The sequence below is a fragment of the Staurois parvus genome, unplaced genomic scaffold (genome assembly GCF_062004578.1).
Source record: "Staurois parvus isolate SC_StPar_1 unplaced genomic scaffold, SC_StPar_1.0 ptg000839l, whole genome shotgun sequence".
Taxonomy (NCBI): Eukaryota; Metazoa; Chordata; class Amphibia; order Anura; family Ranidae; genus Staurois; species Staurois parvus.
Window position 1 is genome coordinate 4,648,684 of NW_028318635.1, and position 18,088 is coordinate 4,666,771.

Here is an 18,088-nt window from a genome sequence, read left to right on the forward strand (position 1 = left end):
CAGATGATTTGCATTTTTTACCGTCTTTGGGTTCCCTCTAGGGATGCACCGAAATTTCGGTGGCCAAAACGTTTCGGCCGAAAACACCCCTTTTGGGCGATATAAAAAAAAAAGCACCGATGCAGGTGCCGCAAAAATCTCTCTGCGGCCACCACTAGCTGCCGCTCGGTAGTTCTCGGCCTTACCTGAGAAACCATCGAATGATCCCAGCAATAGAGATTAGTGAAGGAAAGATGGCCTCCGCTCATCTCTATGCCGCTGGTGGACTGGAGCGATGTCACTTCCGATTCCAGCCATTTTTTGTTTTTAATTCTTTTAAAGCACTAGATCAATGCTTTTTTGATCAAATGCTTTACAATGCAGAGGAGAGATGTGGGGTCTTATTTACCCCATATCTCTCCATAAAGAGGACCTAATTTTTTCTATCATAAGAGATGCATGCATTTCTTGTGATAAGAATAAAAGTGATTCAAAATTGTTTTTAAAGGGACAGTGCAAAAAAAAAAATAATTAAGTAATAATAAAAAAAAGTTTAAAATTCCCCCGTCCCCCTGTGCTCGCACATAGTGGTGAACGCATACGTAGGCCATCCCCACATATGTAAATGGTGTTCAAAACCACACACATGAGGTATCACCACGGAAGTCAGAGCAAAAGCAATAAATCTAGACTTAAACACTGCTAACCTGTACAAAATTTTTTTACAAAATTTTTAAAGCATCACCCATAAAGATTTTTAAGTACCAGTTTCACGCCATTCCACGAGCGTGTGCAATTTTAAAGCGTGACTTGTTGGATATCTATTTACCGGCCATAACATCCTCTTTCATATTTTACAAACAAATTGGTGTACATATTGTTGTTTTTAATAAAAGTGTATTTTCTTCCAAAAAATATATATTCATTTTTAAAAAAAACTGCACATTTCGGTTGCGGTTTTAGGCCAAGTGCATTTTGAATTTTCAGTTTCGGCACCAGAATTTTCATTTCGGTGCACCAATAGTTCCCTCCATAACTTATCAGCTGAACAGGGTTGGTACACAGTTCACGTTAGGTGGGTAGTACTGCCTCCAAACGCAACCCATTCAAGAGAATGAGGCTACGCAAAAACTGCCCTGCAGCTGCGTGTAAGTTTGCAGCCTTTCAAGGGTTAACGTGGGTGTCCCAGATTTATAAATTGGTCCAGTGTGTTTCAGTTTGTCTTGGAGTGCCACACAACAAAAGCCTAAACTTCCTGGATGGGGTCTGAGACGAAGACTAAACACTCCATAGGCTACATGCATACCACCGCTTTAATCAAGGAGCCACCCTATCCGTTATAGACAGTTGTTTCCTATGCAAAATGTTAAACATGGGGCATGTCCAAACAGAATTCACCAAGGGAGTATATTGTGAATTTGATGGTTAAGCACTGGTGTCTATAATGTTGACGCACCTACCATTTTATAGGACCCTCATTTTTCAGTATTGCTTTATATAGTTGATCATTTGCTTAGCAAAAGCTTATCAGCATATATAAATTGTTTTTGAAAAATATATTTGTCCTTTAGCAAAGTTGGAGGTATATACTGTATTTATTAGGAATTTGGCACCCCTAAACTGTTAAGCCTCTTGCATACGGACCTAATAATTTACTGATGTTTTTATGCAAGTAAAAAAATCACTTGTTATCACTTGTAACAGGGCTCAACAAGATCCAGGTGCCAGGTCACCATGGTGTATAGAAATTGTGTCCTGGGTTCACACACTGCCACCCCCTATTGACTTCAGTGCAATGACTCCCCCTATTGACTTCAGTGCAAAGATGCCCCCTATTGACTTCAGTGCAAAGATGCCCCCTATTGAGTTCAGTGCAAAGACGCCCCCCCCTCCCCCGACTTCAGTGCAAGAATGCCCCCCATTGACTTCAGTGCAAAGACGTGCCCCCCCCCCCTGACTTCAGTGCAAAAATAACCCCCATTGACTTCAGTGCAAACCCCCCCTCCCCCTTTGACTTCAGTGCAAAAACACCCCCTATTGACTTCAATTCGAAAACAACTTCCACTACAAACTAGCACAGGACCCTTTTAATACTCGCACTCAAAACACAATGTGTATGAATTGCATTTGTGTGAACCACCTAAATAAGAACACATATCTAGCCTGTCATGCGAATCTGTGAGCTTGAAAATACATCCAGAACCGCATATGTGTGAACTAGGGTGGCTCCATTCACACCTGGGCATTTTGGTATTGTGGTAGATCACAAAACACAGGTTCAGGTGCCATTATTTTCAATGGCACCTAAACTGTGGTGCGGTTTTGCCATGATTGTCATGCAAATTGCATCGCGTGAAGCTTGTTGCCCAAAAGTTGTCTTGCTCCAGGCACTGACAACACACTCTTTGCTAAAAAAAAAATGGCTCCTAACTTTTTCAGCTGACTCTTGGATTCAAAGCAAATTTTTCGAGCCCTGACCTGTTAAAGCAAGGCAATGTGAGTATGCATATACCATATATCAATAAAATTCTAGCTTCCAGTATTGCAGTGTACTTGTATATTTACATTTTCTGAACGCATGTTATGCATGGTGGATCTTAATGTAGCTTTGTACATTGTCCCACAGACAACAATATACTTGTGTTTATAAATTGCACCACAGGTGAGGTATAACTGCGAATGAGTAAGAGCAATAATTCTATGGCCGGAAAGTCATGGCTAACTCTAAACTGATAATCTGTAAAGGCTCTTAAAGTGTTGCCTATGGACAATTTTGGGTACCATATTTTTTTGTTTGCAATTTCACTGTCGTGTGTAATTTTTAGGCTTGACATGTTTGGTATCTATTTACATGACGCAACCCCATCTTTTATATTTTGCTACAAAAAATTGAGTATAATATTGTATTTGTGTGCACTAAAATTCATTTTAGCATATTTTTCCCTTAAAATATGCGTTTGATGAATTGTGGCGCAAATATGCGACATAGATAATTGCAACTCCCACCATTTTTTTTCACTGCTTTGAGAAAATATATAATTTTTTAGTGATTTAAAATAATTTCCAGCAAAAAATGCAGATTTTAACATGTGCAAAAAATTACAGAATTGCCCAGGTAAACAAGTGGCTAAACATTGGATATGCTCTGTTTTATACATTTACTTACACAAGATCTGTTGGTGAGATTTTGTCATATATCTTTAATCTCTATACAATGATCATGCTGTAGAAACAATCACAGCGGAAGAGAAATATGTTTTGCAGTTTGCCAGTATACGCACTAGTATTTCTGACGTGTTCCTGTTCGGTTTTCCTGAGAAACATGATTTTATCTGAAAACATGACCAGATACCCGATTTTCCATTATGACACAGGAAAGTCATCCTTGACCGCTGGTGATTTTGCAGTGGTCAGATTTCCTGCTTTGCAGTAAGCGTCTGTTATGTATTTCATCAGACTTGTTCTTCCATGTACTGCATTTCTACAGCCACGCCATAATCTACTGTGTTTCCTTCACTCAGTGTGAAAGACCAGTGGCTGCCTGTGCAACATTTTTGTTGTATGAAAAACCAAGCTTGCATAGTTTGGTTTTTTTTTTTAATTTATTGATTTTCATTCCCTTAGCCCAGTTATACACACGGTGTCTAGCTGCTGTGCATGGCTCCCAGCATTTTAGTATGCCAGAGAGACACAGGTGTAATGTCCAGCTCTGCTACCTGCAGCCTTTCAAAGTCTACGGCAGGCTACAGCTGGACAGGTTTGGATATTACACAAAAAATGGCAACTGCCCCAACCTATAACCAGCCTTAGCGGTAAGGTGCACTTGGTGGGGCAATGCACATTGCAAATAAACAAAGGATTTCCCAGCAACACTTACCAGCCACCTTGCAAAACAACCACTTTTGCCTTGTCTAACAGTTTGCATTAAAAACAGAGGGTTTTGTTTGCACACATTTGCAAATACATGCATAAGCCACAGTCTCGCGTAAATGGTCCTCTGTATACTGTGGACCTAACTCTAAAATTTCCAAAGCCTGCATAGTAGGAACACCTGTATCAATGCAGACGTTAAGGGCAGGTGTTCCTGGAGGAGGTCATCCCTCCTTACAGGTACAGGGACGCACGCGACACCCAGCTATACCAATATGACAGGTATCCAGTGCATCCCTGCATCCAAATTGGTTAACTACACAAAAAATGGCAACCGCCCAACCCATAACCAGCCTTTGTAGTAAGGTGCACATGGAAGGGCAATGCACATCAAAAACAAACAAAGGATTTCCCAGCAACACTTACCAGCCAGCTTGCAAAACATCCAAATTAGCCTTGTCTAACAGAGGGTTATGTTTGCACACAAGTTTGGAAACTATGTTTATCTTTGCACACAGGTTTGGACACTATACCAAGTGGATCTTCTGTATTCCGAGCATTCATCCCTGACCGCATAGGACCCTAAATGCTGGTACCACTTAGTACAGTGTCCAGCCTCGCTAGCTCCCGGCCGTCTGACTGCTCCACTGGCTAGACCGTTCTTAAATATGTAAGGGGCGACCCCACCCGGGGACATCACCCACATGACCCCACCCCCATGCGACATCATCGACCGGGGCATGCTGGGTCTATGATGTCACACGGGGGCGGGCTCACATACGTGATGGCCCTGCTCTTTATATATTTAAGAACTGTCAAGCCAGCGGAGCAGGCAGATGGCCGGGAGCCAGCGTCGGGAGTGGAGCCTTCTTTTTTTTTCTTTATTACAGTTGGCGGCAGGCATCATAATTGACGTTGGATCTACTTCGGGGGACATTCTTTTATTTTCCTTCTTTTATTAAAGGACTTGTCAAAGACTGTCCCCTGCCTTTTTTCACACTACAGTTTTTTTTTTTTTTTGTTTTTTTTTTTGTGAATGGGTAGCGGTACCATGTACCCCATACTCATTCACGGGGGGGGGGGGGGGATCTGAGGGCCAGATTCCGATAAGCTCCCTGCCCGCAAACCCCCACAAGCACAGCCCAGGCTTGTGGGCAAGAGGCCCTTGTCCCCATCAACATGGGGACGCGGTGCTTTGGGTTGGGGGAGTCCCCTCCATCCCAAAGCACACCCCCCCCCCATGTTGAGGGCACGTAGCCTGGTATGTTTCAGGAGGGGTGGGGGGGCGCTCGGTTGTCTCCACCCAACTCCGTTCCTGACCTTCCGGGCTCCATGCTATGGATGGAGGGGGGGAGACCCCACGCCGTTTATGGTTATTTTTTAATTGCCGGCAATTCATTCTTTACATTCAGCTGTCAGTGGGAACCCCGCTGACAGCTGAAACATGAACACATGCTTTTCACTACTAAAATACCACGAATTGATAAAATAACTTGTGGTATTTTAGTAGCATATTTTTTGTGAATTCAAACGTGCAAATCTGCCCAATTTGAGCTACAAAAGTAACTTGCATGTCCAGGATGTTCCGCTTGAAAATATCTCCAAAAGCGCTAGTCATTTTTCAAGCTTTTTTGAGCCGAACCAGTGTGAGAGCAGGGTTACTGAGCTTTTTAGTGCAGTGTTTTGCCAAGTATAATGTCTGTGTTTTGTTTTGTTTTTTTTAGGGGGGGGGTTGTGTGTGTACTTGAGGTATATTGACAGCCCATCCAAAATGAATGGGTAGCCTCATTACAAAACTTGTCCAGTGCATAAAGGATTGACGTATCTGAACTCACAGCGGTGGTGTGAATTGTCCCTTTAGACTCTTATATTGAATATAATATTTTACACCTATCACAAAATAATTTCCCAGTCAGTACCGTACGTAATCTCATGCTAGTTACCTGCATTATATCCATTATTCAGTTTGACATTTTATACAATGTTCATTTGTTTGATCCTTCAGGAGCTCACCGCACATTCACTTTCATATTTCAAAATGAACATTGAATACAGCTGTTCAAGATTTCCATGCACTTGAGCTCTGCCTAGGAATCATGTATACGGTGTATATAGAGAAAGCTCATCACATAAACTCTGATAAATATATTGTTTTTTTTAAAGACGTAGTTATAAGGTAAGGCAAGCACAGGAAAATTTTAATAGAAGTGTTCAAGATGGCCGTGTACATTGTGTTGTATAAAATGACAAACTCTTGCTAAAATTGGTTGCCCTTTTAGTTTGTTTAAAATCGAATTGAACAATATGCACTAATAACACACATTGTGCTTCCTTTTCAGATGAAGAGCATCTGTTTCAATTAGCCTGTAAGCCGATCTCCTGCTAAATCTTTGCAGAACGGTTGTCACTTTTGGCAGATGTTAACAGACATGCATCTGTTTGCATCCTTTTACCACTGATCTTTCATGTTTAGATCCGAAAAACAAAAAGGACGCAATCCTTTTTTTTTTTTTTTTTGTACCTAGACTGATTCAGAGGTAGTCAGATGTAAACAGACACACATACCCATAAACTAACATTCAAATCTACCTTAAAAAGTGACAGTTGAATCTGTTGTAATGCTCTTCTTAAAGCGGAACTAAACTTATCAGCCTCTAAAAACAGCATTTCCGGCATTCCAGGAATGTATCTGTCACATTTTCTTGTGAAGCCAAACTGTCAAACCATCAAGTGGCTGGTTTCCTAACTGATCACATATGCTGCACCATGGTAGTTGAAGATCAAACAGAGGCTAAGATGGCAGCTTCCTTGGCAGAAAAGGATAGGAGGGTTTACTTCCGCTTTAAAGAACCCTAAGGTTTTCATGCAATTTGATAAGAATATTATGAAGTATGCTGTTGAAGTCAGTCACACTCAGAAATGTGATGCTGTTATCTATGCATTTTACAAATCTTGCAGTAAACCAAATTCATAGGCTGTTGTACGTGCAGAAATTAAATCAGTGCTGTGACTTTAAATAGCGAAATATAAAGCACTCATTTGTTTGCTTTTTTTTTTTTTGCGTAGTGACCTAAAGATAAAAGTCGGAGAACAGCACATCAGCGCTCACAAATTTGTGCTGGCTGCTAGGAGTGAGGATTGGAGTCTGGCCAGTTTGGCCACAACTAAGGAGCTGGATTTAACAGGTAAAAATACAATGTGTTCTTCTGCATGGCCTTTTGTGGAGGGCTGAAATTCCTTCTGTGTGGTGTTATCCAGATGTGGCCTCTATGATCTAGCAGTGTTTCCGCACTTTTGCATGTGCCTTGTTGCAGCACAAGTAACAAAAATAAGTAATTCCCTACATTCAAAGAGCAATTCCATAAAAAACTAAACCTCCAGATTTTCTCATTCCTGCAGCACTTTGTGCTAAAGATATTCCATATACATCAATCTACTGGGTGGGGTTTAATTGATCCCAAACACCCCGCTCCTAAGCCATCCTGCAGTGTAATAGATCAAAGTCACAGTTTCCTCTATGAGCCAAGCTAATTTCCTGCCCTGGAGACTGGACATTTTCCCCTGATTGTTATCTTCTTGGGCAATGGTCCCCTCACCTCCCCTCTGAGTTCTCCTACCACTGGAGCTTATGAGAGAGGACCTGACTGCTGGAAGTGTCACCTCCACCAATAGGAGGTGTCCTCATCAATCGGCCAGTGTTGCGAAAACCCAAAGAAGGACCCCAGGAAGTAAACAGAAAAGAGTTGGATCGTCATGTGACTGTGGCTTCAGGTAAGTATAATTTGTATTTGTATAGTTGCACAGATTTCCATGTGCATCCCAGAATTTAGATCTGTACAGGTTTGATACACGGATCACAATACAGTTGGTCTGCGTTCTGATCTGTGCGTCAGACTCGCACAGATGTCAGAGCATGCGCATGGAGATCCAGACAGGTCGGTGTCTTTGATTTGAACAGCCTGCAGTGGTCTGCATTGAACACCTGTAGGTAAAGATTGTCCCTTTGTGCAGGTGTACAGATTGGTATACCTGTGTAAATAAGGCCGTAAACAGGCCATAGATGAGTCGAAAACCGAACGAAGATTCTTCGTCATTCTTTTTTTGCATCATTAGTGTTCCATCTGCTACTTGTGAATTTTGTGTCGCAATCGAAAATGCCTGATCCAACATGTGGAATTTTTTTTTAGAAAAACAAAACAAATAATGGCACAATCGTATTTGTCATTTTAATTTTTTGATAAACAGAACATTCGGTTTTCAACTCGTCAATGGCTGCCCTTTGAGGGATGCAGGAGTAGCAGGTGATGTTATCATGGAGTATGGCTTTAACACATTACAAACTTTAGCACATTCTTTAAGGTATTTGCACACAGTACTGATGTGTGAACATCAGACATCGTTGGCAGAAAAAAAGGCAAAGATGGTCTGTATAGTGCAAAATTTCTTCTAGCTTTATTTTAATCAAGGTGTGTGGCATACTCGAGATATGTACATAAAAATACTGTTCAGCATTGCAGATTTCAGTTTTTTAGTTTTTTTGGGTTTTTATTTTAATTGGTCTGTATGCAACTCAAGTTTACATGCTTGTGTGTACAGACACATTGAAAACAGTGGTCTGCATTTACATTCGTTAAAAAAAAAAAAAAAGCCTGTATGCCTAAAACGCTGAATTTTTAGGCAGCAGTGTGTAAGAGGCCTTTAAGATAAATCATACATTTGTCTTTATTACATTAGATGTGCAAGACAACATGATCAGTACATAGTTGTGTAATAGTTACTGTATTTGTGGCAGAGCAGATATGAAGCAACAACAGGAGGCAGGGCTTTGAGGTTTATAGAGTTCACTATGCTTTCTAGCCATGCTGTTGACTGAAATTCTTTGGCATATAAAGATGATGTTTTTAGCGAGATGACTTTTGACAAGATGACTTTTGACAATATTGGTCCGAAGCCCTGCTTTAAGGCCTCGTTCCCCATTAAAGATTGGCACCTTTTGGGGAGTGGGGGGAAGGGGGTACCCGAATTTGTCAGGTATCCACTCCCATTTCTGCTGCGATCGCCTAGGCCAGCGGTTCTCAACCTGTGGGTCGCGACCCCTTTGGGGGTCGAACAATCCTTTCACAGGGGTCGCCTAAGACCATCAGAAAACACATATTTCCGATGGTCTTAGGAACTGAGACACCGCTCCTTTATCCGTCTCCAGGCGGGTCCGCCCACATGCAGATAAGCCCACATTTCCCTGGACCGCGATGTGTGGGTGGGATGACATGCCGCCCCTGTCATCTGGCTACATCCCCAGGATCACTCAACATCTCCACCTCCTCGCCGGTGATTGGCTGCCGGAACTGTAGCTCAGGAGAGGCACACAGGCGGCCAATCACCGGCTAGGAAGTGGAGCTTGGAGAGGAGGAGCTGAGCGGCAGCGCAAAGATAAAAGAAGATCGAATGAGGGAGCGGCCAGAGAAGGAAGACAGCTGACCGGAAAGTGTCTGTACCGTACAGATGGTGCTGCTGCAGCCAGGTATACTGGCTGTAGATGGGAGAGGGAGGGAGTGAGCCCAGGCTAGAGCAGGGGTCAGCAAGGTAAGTATCATTGGTGTCAGTGGGAGGAATAGTGCCCCATCATTGGTGTCACTAATACCAACGATGGGGCACTATTCCTCCCCCCACTGACACCAACGATGGTGCACTATTCCTCCCCCCACTGACGCCAACGATGGGGTGATATTCCTCCCCCCTCCACTGACGCCAACGATGGGGCGATATTCCTCCCCCCTCCACTGACGCGAACGATGGGGCGCTATTCCTCCCCCCTCCACTGACGCCAACGATGGGGCGCTATTCCTCCCCCCTCCACTGACGCCAACGATGGGGCGCTATTCCTCCCCCCTCCACTGACGCCAACGATGGGGCGCTATTCCTCCCCCCTCCACTGACGCCAACGATGGGGCGCTATTCCTCCCCCCTCCACTGACGCCAACGATGGGGCGCTATTCCTCCCCCCTCCACTGACGCCAACGATGGGGCGCTATTCCTCCCCCCTCCACTGACGCCAACGATGGGGCGCTATTCCTCCCCCCTCCACTGACGCCAACGATGGGGCGCTATTCCTCCCCCCTCCACTGACGCCAACGATGGGGCGCTATTCCTCCCCCCTCCACTGACGCCAACGATGGGGCGCCATTCCTGCCCCCTCCACTGACGCCAACGATGGGGCGCCATTCCTCCTCCCTCCACTGACGCCAACGATGGGGCGCTATCCCCCCCTTCCCCCACCACTGACGCCAACGATGGGGCGTTATCCCCCCCACACCGACAGCAGTGATAGGGCACTATTCCTTCCACTGATACCAATGATGGGGCACTATTCCTCTCACTGACATACTCCTCCCACTCACACCAATGATGTGGCACTACTCCTCCCACTGCAAAATTACAGTTATGAAGTAACAACGAAAATAATTTTATGGTTGGGGGTCACCATAACATAAGGAACTGTATTAAGGGGTCGCGGCATTAGGAAGGTTGAGAACCACTGGCCTAGGCGATCAGGAGCGGAAGTTGTCCTCCCTCCCCATAGTCTCTGGGACACATGACAGATCCCAGAAGACTATGGGACAGTTCGCCAAACGCAGTGCTACTTGCACATGCGCAGTGGGTGCCCACACTGAAGATGCCAGTGCCAGGGACACAGGACAGCTGGCGAACCCGGCTGTGGTGAGGGCACCGCTGGATCGAGGGACAGGTGCATGTCTGTCCTTTAAAAGTCAGCAGCTGCAGTTTTTGAAGCTGCTGACTTTTTAATTTTTTTTTTTATTTTGACTGTTGCTCTGCTTTAATGTACTCTAAAATTGTCACCTTTTCTACAGTCTCCTGGACAATATGGTAGCACTGCACAAAACTGTTGGTATCATATAAATTCTGTAAAATACGAGGAGCGTTCAAGTCAAGCCGGGACTTTTGAGTTTATATAATTAAAGAACAAATTTCAAGAAGTGGAAGCTACATTTATTTTTTTTACATACTCCCCTGCTACATTTATACACTTGTATCAGCATTTTGCTAATGCCTGGAAAATATTGGCATAGAAAGATTTGTCAGTACACCTGAACCAATCTAGGACAACCTGCTTCACTTCATCATCAGTGTTGAAATGCTGATCTCTGAGGAACTCTTTTAGGGGTCTAAACAGGTGGAAATCACTCAGAGAGAGGTCCAGGCTGTAAAGGGGATGTGGCAATACGTACGTAATGTGCACGTAATGCAGTGAGCAGTATGAGCTTGTGTGTTGTCCTGGAGAAAAAGGATGCCCTTAGTGATCAAACGCAGTGCAGACTTGAAGCTGTCTTGGTACACAGCATGCGCTAACTTTTCAAAAATGCAAATGTTCATGAATGATTGATTGTATTCATCGTACCAAAAGAAAGATTAATCTCTTGTGTAGTTTCACGACCGGTCATGCATTGATTATCCAGGATCAGGCATTCCACGTACTGATTGTTCAAAAGAATGACTGCTGTGGGCTGGAAACTGCCACCGCTGGGATCGTCACTGATGGAAGTACGGCCATATTTGAAACGTTTACATTCATATGTCTTACTGAGGCTGAGCATCTCATCACCGTACTGTGCTTGAATTCTTCTGTAGATATCGGTTGGTTTAATGCCTTCGTTCACAAGAAACTTCATCACCACACCAGGGGCGGACTGACAACTCATGGGGCCCCCGGGCAATAGGGGATCATGGGGCCCCTGTGTCCTTGCCCACACTCAAAAAAGCCTATGAAAAAGGTACCAGGGGCATCTCATGGGGCCCCCTACTGACCCCGGGCCCTCAGGCAGTGCCCGAGTTTCCAAATGGTCAGTCGGCCTCTGCACCACACGCTGTTCTATACACGCACTAACACTGTTGTCTGCTATCTTGATTAACGGTCTCTGGACTGACCCACAACATTTGCATCGTCTATCAGTGATAGGACACATTTGCCACTTACTACTGTGTGTAGTACCACCACACTAGCATACCTTTTTATACCTGTAAAATTAAAAGTTCTGGTTTGACCCGAATGCCCCTCGCAAAAATAATAGTAATATAAAAAGTGCAAGTATCAAAACCGTGCTAGTGAAAAATAGGCATCCAAAACAACTTGTGTAACACTGTGTCCACTTCTATGGTGTAAGGAGTGAATACCCTTACCAAAAAATTGTAAATAATATGCCTTTAAACCTCTCGTTGAAGGTAATTATCACAAATTCCACTTCAACCAAAGGATCATCACAGCCTCATGGATCAGATCAAGATGTTATCCAAATATAGCAGCTTTCAAATTCAACCATCAATGTCCACCGATGCCCACCTTATATAGAATAAATCCTAGTGTAAACCCGCATATACAATTAAAAAATACTTTTATTATATATGCTTACATCAAGATTCCTCTTTAAAAATGCCTTTCATAAGATATCCAGACCTCTAGGAGTTCCCTGGCATCCTCCACATGAACTTCCATGAGGTATTGCCAGATTCTAAGATGGCCGCTGGATAACTTATGATTAAGTCCGATGACGAAACGCATCAAGGGAAGTGACGCCAGACGCACAGCGGAACTGGAAGTGATCCAGCAGCCATATTAGAATTTGGCAATACCTCATAGAAGTTCATGTGGAGGATGCCAGGGAACTCCTAGAGGTTTGAATTTGAAAGCTGCTGTATTTGGATGACATCTTAATCTGATCCATGAGGCTGTGATGATCCTTTGGTTGAAGCGGAATTTGTGATAATTAACTTCACCGAGAGGTTTAAAGGCATATTATTTACAATTTTTTGGTAAGGGTATTCACTCCTTACACCATAGAAGTGGGGACAGTGTTACACAAGTTGTTTTGGATGCCTATTTTTCACTTGATTTATTCACTAGCATGGTTTTGACACTTGCACTTTTTTCACTATTTTTGTGATCACGCATGGTTGTTTGCATTTATCACACTTGTCTGATTTATATTGAAAGGGTTACTTAAGATAATGCACTATGTGATTTTTCTTTTTTTTGAGGTTTCTTTTTGGCCATAGGAGCCATTGGAAAGGCATAATATGAAGATTGATGTCTGGATTTGACACAGAGTGACGTTTTGTTTTTGGAAAAACTATATCAATTTAATTTATTTTTGGACTTTATTTTTGTGATATATATATTTTTGGGAATATTATATTGGTACTAGCATATTCCTACTCACAATATATATGCATTACCTTGTTAAGTACATACAAGGCTTTTTTTTTACCCCTAATTATTGTCTTGTAACAGTTTTTGTTTTTTTGCAATACGTAGACAATTAAATGTAACAAAACTTAACAAAGCACACTTTTTTCTTTCTTTTCTTTGACCAGTGTTACTTTAAAAATGTAAAAACTGTGTTACTGCACATAAAAATGTGCATTTTATTCTGTAGTTTTTCTGTTTAAGGTGCCTTTCTTGCAATGCAGACTCTGCCAGGAGTCTGCATGCTCAGTGGGGGATCTGTCTGTTGATCCCCGCTGAGCAGGCGGATGGCTGGCCTATGTTCCCTCCGCTTATACAGAGTGATGCAGCCAGAGCCCACTCTCCGTCTATCCATTTACATCCTACTGCCATCCGATCTGCTAGATCAGCCTTTCTCAACCAGGGTGCCTTCAGGCTTCTTCAGGGGTGCCTTGGCAAAATGCCCAAAAATTGTATACAAGCCAGTAGGTGGATCAATCCTGCCTTTTAGTACACAAAGCCACAGGTTTTCATTTTCATCGTGCACTTTTATGAACTTCTAGCTGCTAGCATCCTAACAACCAATAACATTACCTGTTGATAAGGAGGATGTCGGGTGCATCCACATCATCCTTGTTTGGCCCTCCCCTGCCCCTCTCCGTCAGCACTGGGTTCACATTAGCAGAATGAGGGGGGGGGGGGGGGAATGAGTTTGACACACTGGAATACTAGTTAGTACCAGTGTACAAAGGTGTATTTGCTTTGGAAGAATAAACCTCTAACATTGGGTGTATTGGGTGTAGAATAGGTTTTTACATTTTTGATTGGGGTGCCTTGAGATTTTGCAGAATTTTGAAGGGTGCCTTGAGATTATCCATAATTTTAAAGTGTGCCTTGACTAAAAAAAGGTTGAGAAACATTACACTAGATGGTTCGGGAACAAATCCCCATCCATCTGTTTTAGCGGATTGGATGTAGGCGGGTGTAAACGTATACATGTCTGGACAATGGAGGGTCCGATCGGGTCTGCTGAAAAACTAACAGGCAGACCTGATCAGCCCGCTCATGTGAAAGGGGCCTAAAATGACAATAAAATTATGATTCTGGTACAAAGCATTACAAAATTATTTACAAATAAAAAAAAATAAAAATAGGAATTTTTTTTTCAGTTGTGTACTATTTTTAAATTTGAATGTAAATGTGAATGTAATATTAATGAACAAACAAGCAAGGACAAAAAAAGTTTAATAATGATTAATAAAATATAAACAAAAAAAAATCAGGAGAAAATTAAATGAATGGAGAGGAATAAGGACTTAATTAGTGCTGATTAGAGCAAAGTAGGGGTTAATAAGAGGTTAGACACGTTTTATTTAAAAAAAAAAAAAGCCAAAAACAACTTGTCAAGTTGCTTTAACTGAGGACATCTGCAGATTGATATGTATCCCTTTGATCTGCAGATGAATGAACAGAATGACACAAAAGTAATATGTTACATTGTATCTTTCTATATCTTTTTGTAGCATCTGAGCAAATCTTATTTGTAGACCCTGCCAGACTTTTTTTTTTTTTTTTTTTTTTTTACAGCTGAAGAGGGACACATACTGTGTACAATGATGACCTTTTTTAGGGAGTGTGAAGCACACCCAAAGTCTAGTTACACAAGCATCTAGTGGGCTTCTACAAGCTTTCAATATGCTTCAGCCCCTGTTCACAAATATGCGGTGCGGGAAACGCTGCGGTCTCTGTGCGTTTTCCATACCACATTGCAATTTCACCGTGTTCTGCTATCTGCTGGTGTCTAGTCAATGTTAAAGACACAACACAGTGCATTTTTCCTGCATTGGATCACATGATACAAAATTACTATGCAATCCTGTTCCAGTGTGGCTCAAAAAAGGTGCCTACATGTTTTTTTTGTGCTATGCCCATTCAAAATGAATAGGCTCAAACCGCACTGCACAGAATCGCATGTGAATTGCACAGGAATGCAGTGTGATTCCTGTGCTATTCACATGCGAGCTATAGTGTGAACCCAGGCTCAGATAGTAAGGCTACTGTCAGCTTGTTTAAAGTGACAGTCAGTGCTTCCATTACAATCTGCCTTTAGCATTAGCAAGCTGGAGCTGAATAGTAAAAACTTCCAACAATGCTGCTTCTTACTGAAAGCTTTGTAAATGCTTTGCTGTCAACATTGCTCCTATACAAGCTGCAGCCTGGAAGAAAACTTCTTTTCTGCATCCAAATCTGAAATACCTGAAATTTGGTTTATTAGATTGAAATTGTAGGCTCATATAACTCATGTTCCCAAGATTGAAGCAAAAAAAATGCAAAACTATTAATTATGACATTTATGACATATTGCTCTGCCTTTTTGAACAGCTATGGTAAGGATCAGTGACACTGCAGAGCTTGCAGCAGTAGTTATGGTTGTGATGTGTGCACACATTGTTTCCAGTGCTCTATAGCTGTTTGTCAGGAAAGCTTTGCCTCTCTACCCCCCAGATTCGAATCCTGAAGTAACCATGGCCATGCTCCGTTGGATATATACAGATGAGCTGGACTTACGGGAAGACGATATCTTCTTAACAGAGTTGATGAAGCTTGCAAATCGGTTTCACTTGCAGCTCCTTCGAGAGAGGTAAGGTGTTATGACAGCCACACACTAAAGGCCTGGGTCGATGGGCATTGGTTCACTTGAAAACCTGGTCCCCATACAAGTCTATGGAAATACAAAAGTAGCTGAAGCAGGTCAAATGCAGGTAAACTGCATTGAGGTGTCTCAGACAATGTCAAAAGCATGCTGCATTAACCCATAGAAGCCCACGGATACAGGCTCCAAGATCACCATGTATAAGCATTGCTTGAGAATATTGAGTTTTGTATCATTTATTGATTAGCCACAGTGGGCATAGCAAAATGCATATGATATGACATACTCCATGGTGATTTTTACTCTGAAGTTCTCTTTTAAGTAAGGAAACTAACTGCTCTTGAATTTTAACCGATTGGTGCAGCTTTTTAAGATGATTTTATTCTATATCAGGTGTGAAAAGGGTGTGATGTCATTGGTGAATGTTAGGAATTGTATCCGTTTCTACCAGACAGCAGAAGAACTGAATGCAACCACTCTTTTAAACTATTGCGCTGAGATCATTGCAAGTCACTGGGTAAGAAAAAATTGTATTCTATATAGGTTCTAGTAAATGGGTAAAAGTTGGTCCTGTCCCCCTCCACATCCCTGGTAGTGCTTGTCCTTGCTAGCCAATGGGGGTCTTTCTTTTAATTGACTATAGGTATGAAACTATGAATTGTTTTTGCATGTGGTTATCAATAGCATTGAATAAGTTTATTCTGCTAATATTTAAATGATTAAATAACACTTTTTCATCTTCAGTACATACTATATTTTAAACCCAGTGATGTCATCAAAGGGTCTATGTACTTCTTTATGCAATGTAGGCAGATTATGATGTGTATGAGGGACCAGCAGGATGCTGTACATAGATTCCTGAAAACATCACAGTACCTTGCCGCATGCTCCTCTTAAGAGCCCTCGGTGCCAGTTCACACCAGAATGAGCTGCGGGAAACCTGCATTTGGTGCACTTTTCCCACACTACGTTAGAAACGCTCAGCAGTTGTGATCTGTAGCTGGTGTCAATGTTAACTTAATGACACCCCAAATGCAGGTTGCTAACACAGTGCGTTTACCCGCACTGGATCTTATGGTACAGTAGCATCATACGATCCAGTTCCTGTGCATTTGTTAAAGTGGTGCATGCACAACCTTTCGTGCGGTCCAGCGTGATTTCAGCCCTCTTAAACGAATGGGCTGAAATCGCACTTCACTCGAATTGAATGTGAATTGCACAGCATGTTCCTGTGTGATTTATGGTGTGAACCAGCCTTCAGCCCTGATGCAAGCATTGAACTGGCTCTTGGGAAGAGATATGCAAATATCAAAATGCTGTGATGGGTTGATGTCAGTCTCAAAGAGTGGGAATGTGTTGGGAAGGGCAAAAAAATGTGATCTGTAAAGGAATTACTAAGTATATCTAATGCCTATCTAGAGGGGGAAAAAAGTCCCCCAAAGGATGACAAAACAACAGACAATTGTGTCATTGGTGTCATTTTCCAGTTAGTTCACCAGTAATAATCTTGACAATCCTGGAAATGTGTCTAATTGCTGATTTGTTTTTTGATCTGATTGTTTAGGATGACCTAAGAAAAGAAGATTTCAGTTCAATGAGTGCTCAGCTGTTGTACAAAATGATTAAGTCAAAGACGCAATTCCCTTTACACAAAGCAATTAAGCTAGAAAGAGAAGACGTGGTTTTTTTGTATCTGATAGAGATGGATTCCGAGGTATGGTGAAGTATTGACATTTCAACTCACAGCAAAAACAATAGCCTGTGTCTAATTGCTTAGTCCTCAAACTGCTGGATTGTTGAGTACAGACATTATGCACCATGTCTGTTATAACACACACACACAAAAGAGAAAGTGGGGAGCTCAAATTTAAAGCTGAAACTAAACAAACATATATACAGAGATGAAATACAAATATGAGAACTGTTTAACATGCTCAAAGGACCTGTACTTCTTTCCATCAAGTCCTGAAATCTACACAGCACAGTCCTGGGTGGCAGGTGACGAGACCGAATGTTCGCTAGCTTCAGTTTCACTTTGACTTTCAGGTCTGCTTCACACCCTGTGACTGGACAGTGAAAAGAAAAGTGCAGTTATGAGCTATTCTCTTTGTCACTCTGCCTGCACCTCCAGTCAGAATGCCCCTTTCACTACAATGTATTTTCGAATTAAAAATACATTTAAGGATGTAAAAATTATTATAGAGCTGCATTTTGGGGGTTTGTGTCTGCCTATAAAAATCAGCTTTAACTTTTGGTCCAGTCCCATGTTTAACTGCTTCCACACCACCCTACAGCAGAAATACTGCTATAGGGCGGCATGGGTGTGCAAAAACACGTATATGTACGTG

General features: G+C 42.3%; 1 protein-coding gene across 2 annotated transcripts in view; it reads left to right on the forward strand.

The window, feature by feature from the left end:
* Positions 1-18,088, forward strand: part of ANKFY1 (ankyrin repeat and FYVE domain containing 1) — an 85,478-nt gene that overhangs the window by 25,858 nt on the left and 41,532 nt on the right. The window contains exons 3-6 of one of the 2 annotated variants that reach the window (XM_089655406.1): positions 6,916-7,034; positions 15,593-15,728; positions 16,134-16,257; positions 17,305-17,454. In XM_089655406.1, coding sequence (XP_089511532.1) covers positions 6,916-7,034; positions 15,593-15,728; positions 16,134-16,257; positions 17,305-17,454 — 529 coding nt within the window. Of the gene's footprint in view, positions 1-6,915; positions 7,035-11,228; positions 11,410-15,592; positions 15,729-16,133; positions 16,258-17,304; positions 17,455-18,088 lie in introns of those variants that run through there. The other variant, XM_089655407.1, reaches the window with a different exon arrangement.